General features: G+C 41.7%; 1 protein-coding gene across 1 annotated transcript in view; it reads left to right on the top strand.

The window, feature by feature from the left end:
• The window catches only part of IFNAR2 (interferon alpha and beta receptor subunit 2), a 37,773-nt gene extending 23,682 nt beyond the window's left edge, over nucleotides 1-14,091 (top strand). Inside the window, exons 5-9 of the mRNA XM_048495341.1 lie at nucleotides 440-597; nucleotides 2,081-2,223; nucleotides 5,082-5,250; nucleotides 5,447-5,565; nucleotides 12,667-14,091. Coding sequence (XP_048351298.1) covers nucleotides 440-597; nucleotides 2,081-2,223; nucleotides 5,082-5,250; nucleotides 5,447-5,565; nucleotides 12,667-13,308 — 1,231 coding nt within the window. The 3' untranslated portion in view covers nucleotides 13,309-14,091. The remainder of the gene's footprint in view (nucleotides 1-439; nucleotides 598-2,080; nucleotides 2,224-5,081; nucleotides 5,251-5,446; nucleotides 5,566-12,666) is intronic.
• Nucleotides 14,092-16,218: the final 2,127 nt, after the last annotated feature.

A 16,218-nucleotide genomic window follows, 5' to 3' on the forward strand; every position in this document is an offset into this window, starting at 1 on the left:
TGTTACAAATGTATGCATTCGTAGGATTGCTGTGCATGTCTAAAGTAAAGTAAAGCATATAGTCTTGGCTGCTTAAACTTTTGGATCTGTTTTAAAGCATGTTTGTAGACCTGCAGTTATAAGTCTAAAAATATGTGGGGCAGTACTTGGTGAATTTCCAGACCCTGGTGGCAGGATTGGCAGCCCTTCTGGCCCTTCTGTTCTTCTTACATCTCTCAGTAGAGTGAGGGGGGAAACTCCCAGCAATAGAGGAATCAGTGAGTGCACAGCTCCAAAAAGCAATAGAAATAGGAGACTGTTAAGCAGACAGTCCATTAAGTTTTGACTTTTCATGGCAAAATAAAGTATATACCTGTTTAATACAACCTGTTATTTTATTTGTTGCTCTAAATTTAACTGGAAAAATGTTTTCTTTATTCTGCCTTGCTTTTATTTAAAGTTATCGAAACATCAAGGAGTGCTCAAATATTACACATTTGCTTTGTAACCTGACAAGGGAGTTTACAAATCCTTGCAAGACATATGTGATAGCAGTGAAGACGATTCCAGAATTTGCAACAAATTATTCAGCCTACATGTTCACTCCATATTTCAATAGTAAGTATATTGTTGTGTCCTGATTTCTGAAGCATTTTCCAGCCCTGCTTGTACATTGTTGCAAACATTCTTGCTGCTTGGAGGAATGCATGTATCATACAAACTGTGAAGCTTTTTTTGTCACCTTCAGGAATGTCCTGTGATAAGACAAAATTAAATTTGGGTATCATCATAGAACAGCAATTTGCCAATTCAGTCAGTGAAACCACATGAAGAGGAAGAGTTAAACACCATAGCCCTGATATTCACATCTCACATTACAATTAAAAATGCCAAATTTAAGATCTATTCACAAATCTCCAAGCTTCATAACTACTTTGGCCCATAAGCTATGGTAACAGCTGCCAAGACCAAAATCTTAGTGCCAAGCTATGTGTGACATGCACGATGCATGATTGTATCTCCCAGTAATTTCTTTAAAAGGTAGTAAGAGTGGGGCAGCAGAATTTGATTCAAGGCTGCAGTGCCAAGATTAATTAACCACCCCATTTTGCTACCATTTCTTGGATAGAAATTGTTTACTGTTCCATAAGCAAGTGGGAGCCTCCTAAACTTGTGTGGGAGGGGTACCATCTCTCTCTCAAGGGGGGACGAATCCCATCTCCCCCTTGCAGGGGGAACCCCTGGCTGGGCTGGTTCTCTGCAGTGAGGATGGCCACCATCGCAGAGAACCACACCCAGCTGTCCCAGGCTTCTGTGTAGGTGCAGCCTGGAAGGCCACTGCCAGGATTTGCCACTGCCTGGCCTGGCGGCTGTCCCAAACTCTCAGCGGTGGTGGTCACCCCATTTTGGAATAACATTACGTGCAGACAATGCTGTTTCAAAAATTGAGGGGATTTAACCCCCCCTTTTAAAAAATCAGATTTTGCTGCAAGCCTAGGGGGTTCCCCAAGTCTGCATAAAAACTTGTTGGGGTGAGTGTGCCCCCATCTGTGGATTTAAGTATCTGCAGCAGGAGTACGCTTTGGATTAGATACATAGTGAAAAAGACAGGCACCTTCTGCCATTTATAATAACTCCTGGGGACAATTTATATTGGCAAATGGTATGAGGAATAAAGATTAAACACATACTCTTGTTGTTGCCCCAAACTACGTCGCTCTTAAACTAAAGAAAACAGTGACAGAGCTGATCACAGATTTCTCATCTAATGCATATTTTGGCCCTGAAAACAGAAGTTAGCATCAGCAAAATAATGCGTTTTCAAACCACTTTCACAACTGTTTGCAAGTGGATTTTGCCATTCTGCACAGCTTCAAAGAGCACTGAAAGCAGTTTGAAAGTGCATTATTCTGCCTGTGCGGAATGAGCCAGAGCTAGTTGGTAGATTCAGGACTGACTTTCAGGATCACAATTTAGGATCATAGCAACAATGATTTTTAAAAGTATATTTTAACTTCCTTCAACATATATGATGAGCAAAGCCAGAAATTTGATTGGTAGCAAATGTAAATTATTACCTCTTTATTTTATTTCTAAACAGCATGCTTTGGACCACCTGAGTTTAATATTTCTGCTTGTTCAAACTGTGTTAACGTGACAGTGAAAATCCTTTCTTCATTAATTACTGTATATGAAAAATTGGATTATACAATAAAGGTGAAAACTGTGGATTCTGAAGAACAAGTAAGTAATTCATATGTCCACCTTTCTCCTGATCATCACAAGACTGGTTTAATGGACAGCTGCATTCAGAAAAGTTGTCATAGTAATAGATTCCCTTGATTGACAGGGAGCTCAAATGAAATTCTAAGGATGGCAGTTAAAATAACAGTTGGGAATAGACAATGGAGGGAGAGCAGATTTTGAGGCAGTAGAGTGAGCTGTGAGCTGTGCATAAAGGATTCTCCTCTGGACTCAGAGGAACATACTTTGGTTTAGGACCAGAAAGGATCCATAACCACTTACAAAGGGAACTAGCTTTAGTGCTGATAGGGTGATCCTTAAGTGTTTATTAGGAAATAGGTCTAGTGAAAAGACTAATCCCAGGTCAGTTTAAAGAAGGAAACTGGGAAATTGTATACATGGTCTTAACTCCTCCAACTAAAGAACTACTGTTTGAAGAAGCTTATGTTTATGAATCAAAACAGTGACTGCCAAGAGAAATCAATTTCAGCACATAATAAAAGTATCAACTGAGACACATCTTAAATTATAAAATATCTCTTATATATGACCATCATAAGTTCCTCAGTGGCATAGTGGCTAAGAGCAGGTGCACTCTGATCTGGAGGAACCGGGTTTGATTCCCAGCTCTGCCGCTTGAGTTGTGGAGGATTATCTAGAGAATTCAGATTAGCCTGTGTACTCCCACACACGCCAGCTGGGTGACCTTGGGCTAGTCACAGCTTTTCGGAGCTCTCTCAGCCCCACCCACCTCACAGGGTGTTTGTTGTGAGGGGGAAAGGGCAAGGAGATTGTAAACCCCTTTGAGTCTCCTACAGGAGAGAAAGGGGGATATAAATCTAATAAATCTTATAAATCTAATAAATAAATAAATAAATCCAAACTACTACTCCCCTTCTTCTTCTCATTTCTGTTCTGTTGCAAACCACATTCATGTTATAATACTTTATTGAACTAATATTTACATTCTTCTCAAAGGAGAAAAATGAAACCATGTTAAGTTTTACTTCAAAAAAGCCTCCCAGGTGCCAAATATTTCTGACCTTTATATAAATGAAAGGCAAGCAGTTCTGTCATGCAAAAACAATTTAGAAATATTAAAAACAACAAATATACAAATATTTAAACCAGTTTAAATACACCCTGAGCTTCCCACCAGTGTGTATTTCCCCTTTTTCCACACTTCGACTGCTCTAAGAGTTTTCTGGAACAGCTCTCTTTTTCAGCTTTCCTGAATAACCAGAAGAGTAGGAGACCCCTAACCTCTTCTGAGAGGCTGTTCGAGAGGTACACCACTAAAAAGGCTTGAGCCTGGACTGTTGCTGGAGAAAAAAGCTGCTACACAGAAGCACAAAGAAAGAAGATTTTTTTTCAAATATCTGGACCCCAGCTCATGAAGGATTTTAAAGGTGTGCACCAATCCTTCAAATTAGGTCCAGAAACTAATCATCAACCATTGAAGGGATCTCTGTCCCACTAGCAAGTCCTAGATAATAAATGGACTGGTGAATTTTAATTAAAAGTATCTATTTTCATCATTTAATTCTGTTGTCTTTTCAGCTATAGATATTTTATAATTTATGGTACAAGCTTTTGATCCATGGTCCAGACTGTGCTTTATTATTCACATGGAGCTCCTACATGGATAGGTCTCTGCAATGGATGGGCAGCTCAAAGTGAAAGGTGAAATCTAGTCTGATAAGGAAGATCCAAATTTGTTTCAGAGCTCCTGCTGGAGCAAGTAATATATGCTTAATATAACAGCACAATTCCTGTACCAGCTCTCAAGTGCTCATGATGAGACTTACCTTAAACAAGCAGAATATGATTCTACACTGGCATATCGTTACCATCATACCACTCTTGAAGCACATGCAATAATATAATAGATAAATAAATAATAGTATAATAAACTTGTGAAACTGCCTTATACTGAGTCAGACCACTGCTTCCTTTTGCTGCCGTTGTTTATCATGCCAACCAGCAGCACTCCAGGATTGTACACTTGCTATCTGAGATCTTTGAACTGGGGGTGCCATACACAGAGTCTGTGTCCTTCAGCATGCAAAACTAGTGTTCTACTACTAAGCTATGATCTCTCTGCCATTGTTGGAAACAGAACACAGGACTTGATGAAACATTGGCCTGATCCATTTTGGCCACTTTTGTGATCTTTTGTTATGAATGCTCAGTCTTAAGGCTACACTTAGGGCATTAGATCTTCTCCTCTCCAGGTTTTTTTTAATGACTTTTACAAATGCAAGCTCTGGTATTGTTTGATCAAAGACAAGACTGGTGTGTGGGAAAGATGGAAACTAAAACTTTTTCCTTCCTTGTCTCACTGGTAAAACCACCCCAAGCTGCTTTTTTACCTCTGTGAGTGAAAACTTACAAATACAAGTACAATACAATATGACCTTTATTAGGCATGTCATGTAAATATACATTGTATTTCAGCTATAAAATCAGATACAAGTGTTTTTCCCCAATGTGGGTGAAAGAAGGTCTGGGGTATATTTTTCCCCAGTGAGACAATGAGAGGAGATGAAAGGGTTCATATGTTCCTCTCTTGCCATGCAGCTCTGTTCCATGATCAAACTACCTTAAAGCCTCCTTTTGTGAAAGAAAAAGCTATTGTTTAAAATATACAGGGCTGTGGCAGTAATGTGTAATGGAGTCCAAATCAAATAAGGTAGCTGACCAAAATTCTATACTGAGTTCATGGCTAAGGTGTAAACTGAGCTGGGGAATTTCCTTCTCATAGTTAATAGCAGCATATTCTACCATTTTAAACATTTATATCTCCCCTTGCCAGTACACTTGATGCAATTTTCAAATTAAACTATTTGTCTTTACAGGATATTGAACACTCTAATACAACAAAAACAGAAAGTTTTGGCAGTGTTTTTGAAGGTTTGCGTCAAAACACAAATTATTGTGTTTCCGTTGATATGCGCTCTTCTCTAAATAAATTGTGTGTTCCATCTCCCTGGAAATGTATTGTGACCAGCTCCAAAGATAAATCAGGTACCATGGGTTATGATGGGGCAGAATTATTTGTCTGTGCATTATTTACTGTGGGGTAGGATATCTTAAAAATAGCTTCTTAGAGTTTTAAGTAATATTAATTCTTTCTTTGGAATTCATTCCTCGTCTAAACCAAAAATCTGATACCTTGTAAGAAATGCAGTGTTTTTTAACCAATAATCTTTTAAACCTACAGATAATGTTATCGCAGTCGTATGTGCCGTAATTATACCACTAGCACTTGGACTGATTGTGTGGTTGCTTTACAGGGCTGGCTATATTGCCTTAAAATCAAAGGAAAGACCCAAAGTTTTGGTATGTAGACTTTGAAATCTTCTGTTCACTTTTCATCACGTAGGCGTTGTTCAGGTGATGCAAAAGGGTGGTGTTCAGCTCTGCAGTGGTAAAGCAGAAGCAAGGAAACATGTCCCTGAGTCTGTGAAGCTCACTGAATTATCAAGCCAGTTCATTCACTTAACCCTTACTGACTTATATTGGTATGATCGTTGCATTGTCTTTGAACCAAGGCAATCCTAAGCAGAGTTTCACTCTTCTAAGACCACTGAAGTCAGTGGGCTTAGCAGAGTGTAACTGTGTATAGAATCCTACGGTAAGATACTTCACAGAAGTGTAAGTCTTTAAATCCCCTTCTGTGTTCCCTGCTATGTTCTGTACACACATTCCCCTTACCTCCCCAAGTCCATTTTTTATTTCCTGAACTTTCTGAAAGCTGCCCTGATGATAAGTTAGGATAAGCAAGACTGGCCCAAGTACCTCCAGAGACCGTCATAGCAGTGAGAGGGTTTGAACCTCGATCTGAGCAGATCCTAGCTTAGTATTATGACTGCTACACCACTGGCTTTCAGCCACAAACTGTGCTATCAACAGTGGCATAGCGAGGGGACACAGGGGTGGAGCCCCAGGTGCCACTTTCTTAGGGGTGCATTCAGTGTTGGGATTCAGCAGGTTCACACCGCTTCGGCAGAACCGGTTGTTAAAATGTTGCTTGTAAACAACCAGTTATTAAATTATTTGAATCCCACCACCAGAACCAGTTGTTAAATTATTTTAATTCTACCACTGGGTGCATTGCAGGGCTGCATCCCCCCCCCCCAACTGCATCACAGCCCCAGTGGAGACTCAAAGGGGCTTACAATCTGCTTTCCCTTCCCCCCTCACAACAAACACCCTGTGAGGTAGGTGGGGCTGAGAGAGCTCTGAAAAGCTGTGACTAGCCCAAGGCATGTGTGGGAGTGCACAGGCTAATCTGAATTCCCCAGCTCTATAGCTCTACTGCTCAAGTGGCAGAGCTGGGACTCAAACCCGGTTCCTCCAGATTAGAATGCACCTGCTCTTAACCACTACACCACTGCTGCTCTTCATCTTCTAGATGAAGATTCCAAGTTTTCTCCCAAAGCATCCCCGTGTGGACCATATTACAGTAATCAGGCCTGTAAGCCCCATAGTGGCATGGATAAGCATAGCAAAGTTAAAACAGTCTAGAACAGAGGAGATCCTTTGTGCGGTCCTATGAGTAACTGCAGCTTCTGAAAAGCATTTCTCATATTTGAAATGTTTCTAGATTTTTTAATCTAATCTGATAATATATTTTTATGTTGTAACCTGACCTGAGCCCTATGGGGATAGGGCAGGATATAAATTTAATAAAATTTAATAAATAAATAACTAAGCCACCATCCGTTGCTTATTTATTTTATTGTAAATATTTATGTCTCACTTTTCTCCTGATGAACCTGTCATAGGTACACAAATTATTTAAGGAGAAAGGTTTTACAAGAGGTCTCTAGATCAGCTCTTTAAAAACAGTTACTACAGTTGGTTTGATACTTCAGCAACAATTAGGACCAATGCAGAGCCAACCCAAGCACATAGATGTGTAATAGCACCACCCACTAGTAGGAATAGCAATATAACTATTACAGAATTCCTTTCCAGAAACCCAGCATTCCCAACCACATAATTTCTGTGAAGGTTACCTGATCCAGCTGATCTATGTAGACAGCATTGCCAGAGGGAGATGCAGACTTAAAGGTGTAACACTTGCTGGCTAGGTCATAGACGCGTGCTGGAGCAAGACAGCAGAGAGTCTTCGCAGGGTGAGGATTAGTTTCAGAAGAAGTCCCATAAGAGGAAGTTCTGGGAGGCTGGCAGTGTGGCTGCAATGTGCAACTTGACTGTTGCCTCACTAACAGCTATTTTGTCCATTCCTGCAGTCTCTGACCTAAGCTTGTGTAATGGACTCTTGACACCTTGCTTTGGTACTCATGGCTTTGACTTGGCAACTCCCAACTCTGCTTCTTATTTTTACCAATACCTGGGATTGTTCCTGGTCCCAAGCCCTCTGCTCCCTAATTCTGCTTGCTCTTTCTCTCCTGGCAAGCCTATAACCATACACCCCAAGCCTGCAATCTAGACCACCGCACACAATAGCTCTTGGCTCTTAATTAACTAAATTATTGATGACACTGATCCCCAAAGTTATGGATAATTTTGCTTAACAACTGGATAGATGTGACATATTTATGTTAATAACATTTGAACTCATAAGTATGTGTCACATCTACCACATGATCACCAGCTGTGAATTCTCCATAGGAACTTAATTTAGAAGTGCCACAGGGTACCAATTTGATCAGGATCATTGTGCAGGGGGAAGAGGGCCTCTGGAGTCATGCAGGTTAGGAACATGGCAAAGGGGAAAGAGCTGCTCCCCACCGCCACAGTTAATTCTATTCATCAGGCTAGAGGCTGAGTTACAATCAGAGTTTTTCTTTATACCCATTTCCTGAGAAAATGTAATAGGCAGTGTTTGCTTATGTGCAACACAGGCTACTTCTGCATGGGGGTTTTCTGGGTGCTTTCCCCTCACACACACCTCCAGAGAGCATTTAAAAAACAGTAGGTCGTAAGAGTCTCACTATAGCAATACTTACAACCGATAAAAAGGGAGGGGGGAGGACAGTGGCAGATGCCAAGAGAAATAATACCAGATATGAATGTGGATCGGAAATTTACATGTTTGCACAACCTGATGCTGATTCAATCTTCTCAGAAATGTCAAACAAAAGCTGATTTGGTTTAACCCACAGAGCAAGAGATATCTCAGAAGGTGGCCAAGTTGCCAGTGTCATATAAAAATCCTAACAAAAACCACTGCTGCTGGGAGGGGTAGTGGTGGTGGTGGTGGTGGTGTACAGAGCAAAAACTCTGTATGGAAGCAGTCTCAGGCCGTAAGTGCCTATCAGTGAAATCCTAAGGAGAGTTACTCCAGTCCAAGCCCATACATTTCAGTGGACTTCGACTTGAGAAACTCTGCATAGGATTGTGCTGTTAATCACACTGAATAACACAGGTCTTACTTCTGAGTAGACCTGCCTAGGAGTGCTCTCTCAGGGTCCTGTCCACCTCATTTTAGAAGAACCCAGATTAATGTATGAGTTCATTTGAAGAAAGAATAGTGAACTGAAGAGATTGAAAGCAGTTTATTGCGTCCTAAGGTGAACTAGATTTAAATTAAAAGGAATAATTAAAAAGACATAACTTATCATAGAAAATATATTAGAACTATATGTCCAGCCATGCCCAATGTCAATTTAATTGGGTACCAGTATTTGAATTTACAAAGCTGAAACAAGTTGTGTTCTCACATAAATAATGTTCCCCCTCTCCCCAGTGGAATAAATTGTTGACCTGAGGCAAAAGTCAGAGTAATAGAAAGTAAGTCTTTTGAAGTGGTAGTAAGTGAGCTCAGGCCGTTTCCCCACTCACCTTTTGTTGCGTGCTACTCGCTCCAAGTAACGCGCGTTCCAGCAGCACTCCCCACTACCGGAGCAGCGACAACGCAGCCGCCCCGATTCTGCCGCCTTCGCAACCCCTCAGCGCCCGTCATTTCTGTTCCTGTTCGGAACAATGCCTTTTGGGAAACCCCGCGCAACTACCTGCAGTGGGGAGCGTGACTGCGCGCTCAAAAACACCCGAAGCTTACAAAACTGTTTTGCCTCTGCTGTTTTTTAAAAAGTGAGGAAACGGCCTCAGACACTTATTAGGTGTTCCAACTAGGTTGGAAGTTATCATAGTCAAAAGACTCATGCTTACAAAATTGACCTGAAGGCTTCAGAAGAAATGATTTTATGAAACAGGGCAATCACCAAATAAACTGTCTCATGAACTATGAATTAAAAAAAATCTATACCCATCTGGGGGAATTATTAGGGTTTTAGAAGTATTAGTATTCACTTCTCAAATATCAAGTTGAAGGCCATTGTTTTACCACCTAGATATTCCAACAGTGATAGACATTAGAAAAGGCTCACTGGAAGGGCTTTTCCTCTTGAGAAAAAAGTGGCAACCTCAAGAAACATTTTAAGTACATGCAATTTATTCTGTGTGAGTATTTCAGGTATTCATTATTGAGTCATTTACTGCAGCAGAATCTGTGTTCCCAGGAATAGTTTAAATTTTAGCTGAGATCTAGATTATACAAACAACAGATGATGATGTAGTTCCTGAACTCTGTACCACTTCAGATTGCAATCAGAGCAATCATGTGAATTTCCTATGGGGGACAAAATCCCCTGTACATGCAAAACTCAACAAGGCTAGGCTTCCACCATCAATTTTGGTCTTCAGGTGCAGCCGCACATTGGAACTGCGCCTTCATGCTGACCTGCCAGTCAGAAGATTTTTCCTAGCTCCATAGGAAAACATGGGAGTTTCTCCCTCCCAGAATCATTTGCACTGAATGAGGGGGGCCCTCCACCCTTAGTTCTTTGCCACCAGAGAAATAAGACGTTTTCCTTCAGCTCTTAGTTTACCTTGTCATGTTCTTATGGTGAGTGTTTTTCCCTTACCGGGCAAGACCCATTCTGACTGAGCTGTGGCCTCCAAGGCTCTTTTCAAAAAGTGTATCATTTGTGGCACAAAGATGACCCATTTGGATGAACACAACACCTGCTTTTAAATTCTGAATAAGGATGGGAATTCTTTTCCCACACAAAGTTTAAATTCCCTTCTTTGCTAAAGATTGGTCTCTTTTTGATACCATCTCTCTCTCTTGGCCAATCCCTCTGTTCTACAAATATAGTTTAGGAGACAAACTAGCTCTGTTTTTAGGACCTGGGTAAGAAATTCCTCTTTCTCTATTATTTCCCTCTTTGGCTAGAGTAGTGTCCTTTTTTCCAAATACTCTTTCTCTGGCCAACACCATAGGTGTATACAGAGATACTAAACACAGCTGAACCCTCAAGTTCCAAGAATCCTAACCTATATGCCTGCCAGCATCTCTGACTGAGTTTTAAACTCCACCCACTCCCAGTATGTCACTCACAGAAACAGGCTTTGTGAAGAATTACTCTTCACAGTCAGTTTTTTCCCAGCTTCTGCATACTCTTTGCTTTGAAATAGCATTGTATGGAATTGAGTTTTTATACACTATTTAGTTCTGTCACAGTAGACGTTTAAATATATTTACCGAGAAGAACTTGAAGGAGTTCTTCATATTTTCCCCTCGCCCACTATTTTCCCTTCTCCTTCCTTGAATGCTCACATAGCCTCCTCTCTTTTTCTGCTTCCTTCTCTCTACCAATGAGTCACCCTACCTTTATCTGCCTCTTTTTCTCACCCTGACAGTTGCTACCTAGGAGAACTATGGCTGAGTTGTATTGGCCCCCATGCTGGGCTCACTTACCCAGTGCTGGCCACCAGGTCCAGTGTTTATGGTGCGGAACATGTATGGACTTGCGGCGGGGGGGGGGGTATTTTCTTCCATATCCCCTTACCTATACTATTCCATCTTTTCATCCAGAAAAGTTCCCAGTAGTAAGGAGCCACTTCCTCATCCACCATGAGCAAGGAGCCTCTGCTCCCCTCCCTCTGCTAGGGTGGGTGGGCCGTGTCCAGATGCCAGGCCCGCTCCCTCCGCTCCCTTGCATGCCACCCCTCACTCCCTCCCCTTCCCCCTCCCTTGCATGCCACCCCTTACTCTCTCCCTCTCCATCCCTTGCATGCCCCCCTCCCTCCCCTCCATCTCCCTCTGCTAGGGTGGGTGGACCATGTCCAGATGCTGGGCCCCCTCCCCTCCCTTCCCTTCCCTTGGTCACCAGGCTGTGGATGGGTCACTGAACTTCATACTTCTCCTACCAGGCTGGCTGCCCTTTGTTCAGGTTTCTGCTGCATGAGAAGGCAAGGGTGAGCAGGTGGACTGGGAGTGCCTCCATAGCCCTGCTGCGGCATGGAAGAGATCAACATTCTTCTTTTTAAGATCTTGTGGTGCCAATTCTCAGCACAGCTGAGATTTAAAGAAGCCTTCAGCATGCTTTTATCTTCCTAAAAAGATGATCTTCCTTCCTTAACACATCAAAATGTCCCATAAAACTTTCATTTCCTCTACTCACAAAGAACTACAACTCCCAAAAGCTTGCATGTTGAAAGTTCCCACAGGAAAAGAAGGTGTTAACTTTCCTCCTCTTCCTGTCCAGGTATATCTGGTTGTTCAATTGCCTCCTGACCAAATACTTTTGGATTCGTGAGCAGCATCTTGCTGGGAAGTGTTTTCTGCACAACTATCCAAAAGCCATCCCTCTCCAGAGGGAACCAGCATCTGCTCCATATTATTTCAATGGGATTGTCTTGCTGCCAAGAAATGGAAGGGGCAAGAACTAGGAAAGAACTTCTTGTGAGTTGTCTCCAGCTCCCATTCACATTAATTTACACCTGGATAGATATTTACATGGGAAAGCATTCAAACTTCTCCAGTTTCTAAGTTTCTATTTGTAAGTAAAGAGGAAGGACTTTGAGGATAAGGCTTATGCTAGCTTGTTTGCAAAAAGAACAGATTTTAATAGGCAGCCATGATAAAAGCAAAATAAAAAGATCTAATTAGAAATGCTGTGAGGGATGGTTCTTCAGAGAGCAATCTCAGCAGGTCCACACTTTTCATCTATCTCTCTTTCTTCCTCTCTTTTCACCTATCCTTTCTTACTTTCTTTTCATCTTTCTTTCCTTTCTCTTTTTATCTCTCCCTCTTTCTCTCTTTTCATCTTTTTCCATTCTTTTTTCCTTTTTCCTTTGCCCCTTCCCATCCCAGAATTGCAGATCTTGTCTTTTCCAGTTGCAAAATGGCCAAATTGAAGCCATTTGGAGATCATGGCAAATTGTTTAATTCTAGGATTCTAAAACCAGGGGCTCCACATGCAGAAGGGGGGGTGCTTATGAAGGAGGGGAACACACAAGAATTGCAACAAGCCACCATTAGTTCATCCTGAACAGAAGTTTATTTGTAAAATTTGAATACAGTCCAAAGGTGATGTATTGAGTGCCACTGTTTTTATTACACTCCAGCGTGGCTTTAAAACTACCCCATGCATCTGTTTGTAATTTTCACATTTTTCTTTTCAGGAAGGTGTACAAAAATTAAAGTATTCACTTTTCCGTTCTTATCCTGAAGAAGTACATACTGTTCAGGTCAGCCAGGAGAGGAAGAAAACATTTGAGGAAACCAGTTACGATGATGAAAGTGGTGACAAAAATGATGCTATATATACAAATCGCAGGCCGTTGGGTACAATTTCAAAATTCCATTCGAAGGCAGACGTAGAGGATACAGCATCTATAGGCTATTCATCAACTTCAAGTGACTGTCAAATGGATGAAGTGTTAGACACTGAGGTAGAAGACGCTCAATATGACGTAAAGAAAGAAGACAGCACAACAGACCAGATGTTTTATCCTTCTTCTAAAATGAACTCCACTTCCATACCCAAGCCAGATGGTGGTGACTGCTTCAATATCAATTTAAATACTGTTAAGCTAGAAATGCCCAATACAAACTGGGATGCAACTCTTGTCTTACCTGAAGACACATCAGACTTTCAGGAGCCCTGTGATCTTGATACCTCTGAACCAAAACATTTTGCTAACATAGTGGATATGCAGAGTTCTGATATTCATGACCTCTCACTTACATGGCAAAATTATAGTGGGTCTGAAGAAAGTGAGTCATCAGAATCAGAAATGGTTGGTGAATACATGAGAAGATGAATCAATGAACAGGAAAATAACCACTTACTAACTACATATGGCAGCTTATTCCAGTGTTAAATAACATCTGGCTTGGTTAGCACATGTTCTCTGTTGCTCTTAGTATGCATGAAAATGTACTAGTGTTGTGACCATGCTTAGTATCAATATATGCTCAGTTGTCAAATCTTGACAACAAGCTTCCATTCCTGAAACTATGGCCAAACAAATCCAGTTTTATGGATGGTCAATAAATAGCAAAAGTACACAGGTCACGGTATCTTCATATCTGGTTTTATAACCAGTCTTGAGATTGAACTTCTAATAAGCACTTATAGTCAATACCACATGGTGATCAAATGTTGTTAAGCTAAGGTGCTTTGCTGGTAATTGAGAAATTGCAGCAGAATAGATCTGCCATTTCTTGAAGGTCTCAGCCAGTGGGTTTTATCACTATGCCAGTACCTCCAGTTCCCTGGGAAAGCTCAATGCTACTGCCTGTACAGTATGTGAAACTACAACAAAGACATGCAGTTCAACACTCCTGATTTCTGGATCCATATCAAATGTCTTTTTTCCATTCAAGATGAAGCAGCCCCCGCCCTATCCTATGAAAACCAAACTGCCTCTGGCCATTTCTACACAGTTTATCTGCTCCAGGCTCAATGCTATTAGGAATTGGTCTCTCTGAAGAGCCAGGGTAGTGTAGTGATTAAGAGTTGGTGGACTCTACTATGGAGAACCAGGTTTGATTCCCACTTCTTAACATGAGCGGTGGACTCTTATCTGATGGACCAGATTTGTTTCCCCACTCCAATATTCCTGTTGGGTGACATTGGGCCAGTCAAAGTTCATTCAGAACACTCTCAGCCCAACACATCTCACAAGGTGCCTGTTGTGGGGAAAGGAAGGGAAAGGAGGCTTTCACAGCTGGATTCAACTGGTTGTGGTGGGTTTTCCAGGCTGTGTGGCCGTGGTCTGGTGGATCTTGTTCCTAACGTTTTGCCTGCATCTGTGGCTGGCATCTTCAGAGGCGTATCACAGAGGGAAGTCTGTTACATATTGTGTCCAATATTTATGCCCCAAAATGGGTCCTGAAGTGGTATGAGATAAGCTGGCAGGAAAGCCAGAGACAAATAACTAATTACTTTTTTCAAGGTTCCAACAATAAGATAAGAGAGGCTTGATGAGAATGCCAGGACAATTCTCTTGAATACTGATTGATTGCTAGGATGAATGCAAAAAGGTTAAGTAATGGTCTCCTTGGAGCACTGATTAAATTACCTTAGGGTGACACAATAGGGATTAGCTGTCTCCACTGTCCAGCCAGGCACACCTTACAGCCAGGGGAAACACACAAGATGGATCCCCAAAACTCTCCAAGCGGCATCCTTTTTGTGTGGAGCAGTGTCTTGCTCTTTGACCTTCCTGTTCAGGCTTGATACCCAAGATGAATCCCAAAACTCTCCAAGCAGCATCCTTTTTGTGTGGAGTAGTATTGCTCTTATGCCAGTATTTGATGGCACCCCTTAGCAGGAAGAAGGGTCTGACTGCTTACACCTTCCCATGGTAAAAAAGGTAAAGTTTCTCCTTCAGTTGTGTCCAACCCTGGGGTACCACTGCGAGCAGTGATTTCATAGGCAAGCCTCTTTTGTGGAGTAGTTTGCCATTGCTTTCCTGAGTAAGTACTCATTTACTGACCAAGAAATGGATGGATGGCTGAGTTGGCCATGAGCCAGCTGCCAGGATTTCTGACCCACAGGGGGCTCTAACTCCTGACTGTGTGGGTGGCAGTGCAAGCACTTAACCACTACACCACATGGCTCCTGGTGTAGAAGAAAAAACAAGATTTTCTTAGTATTTGTAGAGTCAAAGTGAAGTTGTTATTTTTACTCGGTTATTTCTGTATCTTCATGTTTTTATGGAATTGTACAGAATTTCAGTATATTTTAAAATACAATAAATTTTTTACCTCTAGCTAATTTGCAACTTTTTGATCATGTGCATTACTACATAGGTATCTACGGAATAACACTTTGCTCACTTTTTTGTGACACATAATCTTTAATATAAAAAGCATGTGCTAATTTTGAGGGGAAGGCTAGGTGTGAAGGATATTGCTTTTCTGCAGGGCACACATATTCCTACTGAATTCCATTATGACCTTTGACATAAATCTATAGACCACTGGTTCTTAACTGGTAATACACATAGCACTGGCAGGACACAACAATACTCTAGGTGGAATGCAGGTCTTTCATAAAAATGATTAAGAATTCACTCTACTTTTCTCGGGTTGTATCGCCGTGATCCAGTAGTATTTTCTCCTGACGTTTTGCCTGCATCTGTGGCTGGCATCTTCAGAGGATCTGACCCCAGATCCTTGCACTGTTCCTTGCAAAAGCCTTATTTGCTGTTACTTTGTATCAAAATAACATTCTCTTGATCTCTCAATATGTGCACTTTAGAGAAGCAGGAAGGAGCCTGGAAGCATGGAGAGGGGGGTTGAGGGGGAAGGCTCCAGATCACCTGGCAACCGAGTCTGTACTGTGCTGAGGCTGTGCTGGTGGAGGAGAGACTGAACATAGACAGAGATGAGGGGAGGCTGTCCACCTCCTCTATACATACGAGAGATTGATCTCTTGATCAGTGTACTTAGGCAAGCAGGAAGGATCTGACAGCATGAAGGGGGGTGAGGGGGAAAGCGTGCAAAGCACTGCGAGGGAGTGGGAAGGCTGTTCATGGGAAGAAATAAGAGGTCTGGGGCAAAGCTGTGCCCACTGGCAAATCTGTCCCACTCTGGCGGCAAAGCAAGATTTAAATAGTTCTATAAGAGGTTTTGCTTGCTGTGAAGATAGTGGAAAGTGAAAGTGGTGCTCCAGAATATACATCCATACAAGAAATCTTGCTGCATCTAACGCTGGTCTCCAC

This window comes from Sphaerodactylus townsendi, linkage group LG04 (genome assembly GCF_021028975.2).
Source record: "Sphaerodactylus townsendi isolate TG3544 linkage group LG04, MPM_Stown_v2.3, whole genome shotgun sequence".
NCBI classification, from domain to species: domain Eukaryota; kingdom Metazoa; phylum Chordata; class Lepidosauria; order Squamata; family Sphaerodactylidae; genus Sphaerodactylus; species Sphaerodactylus townsendi.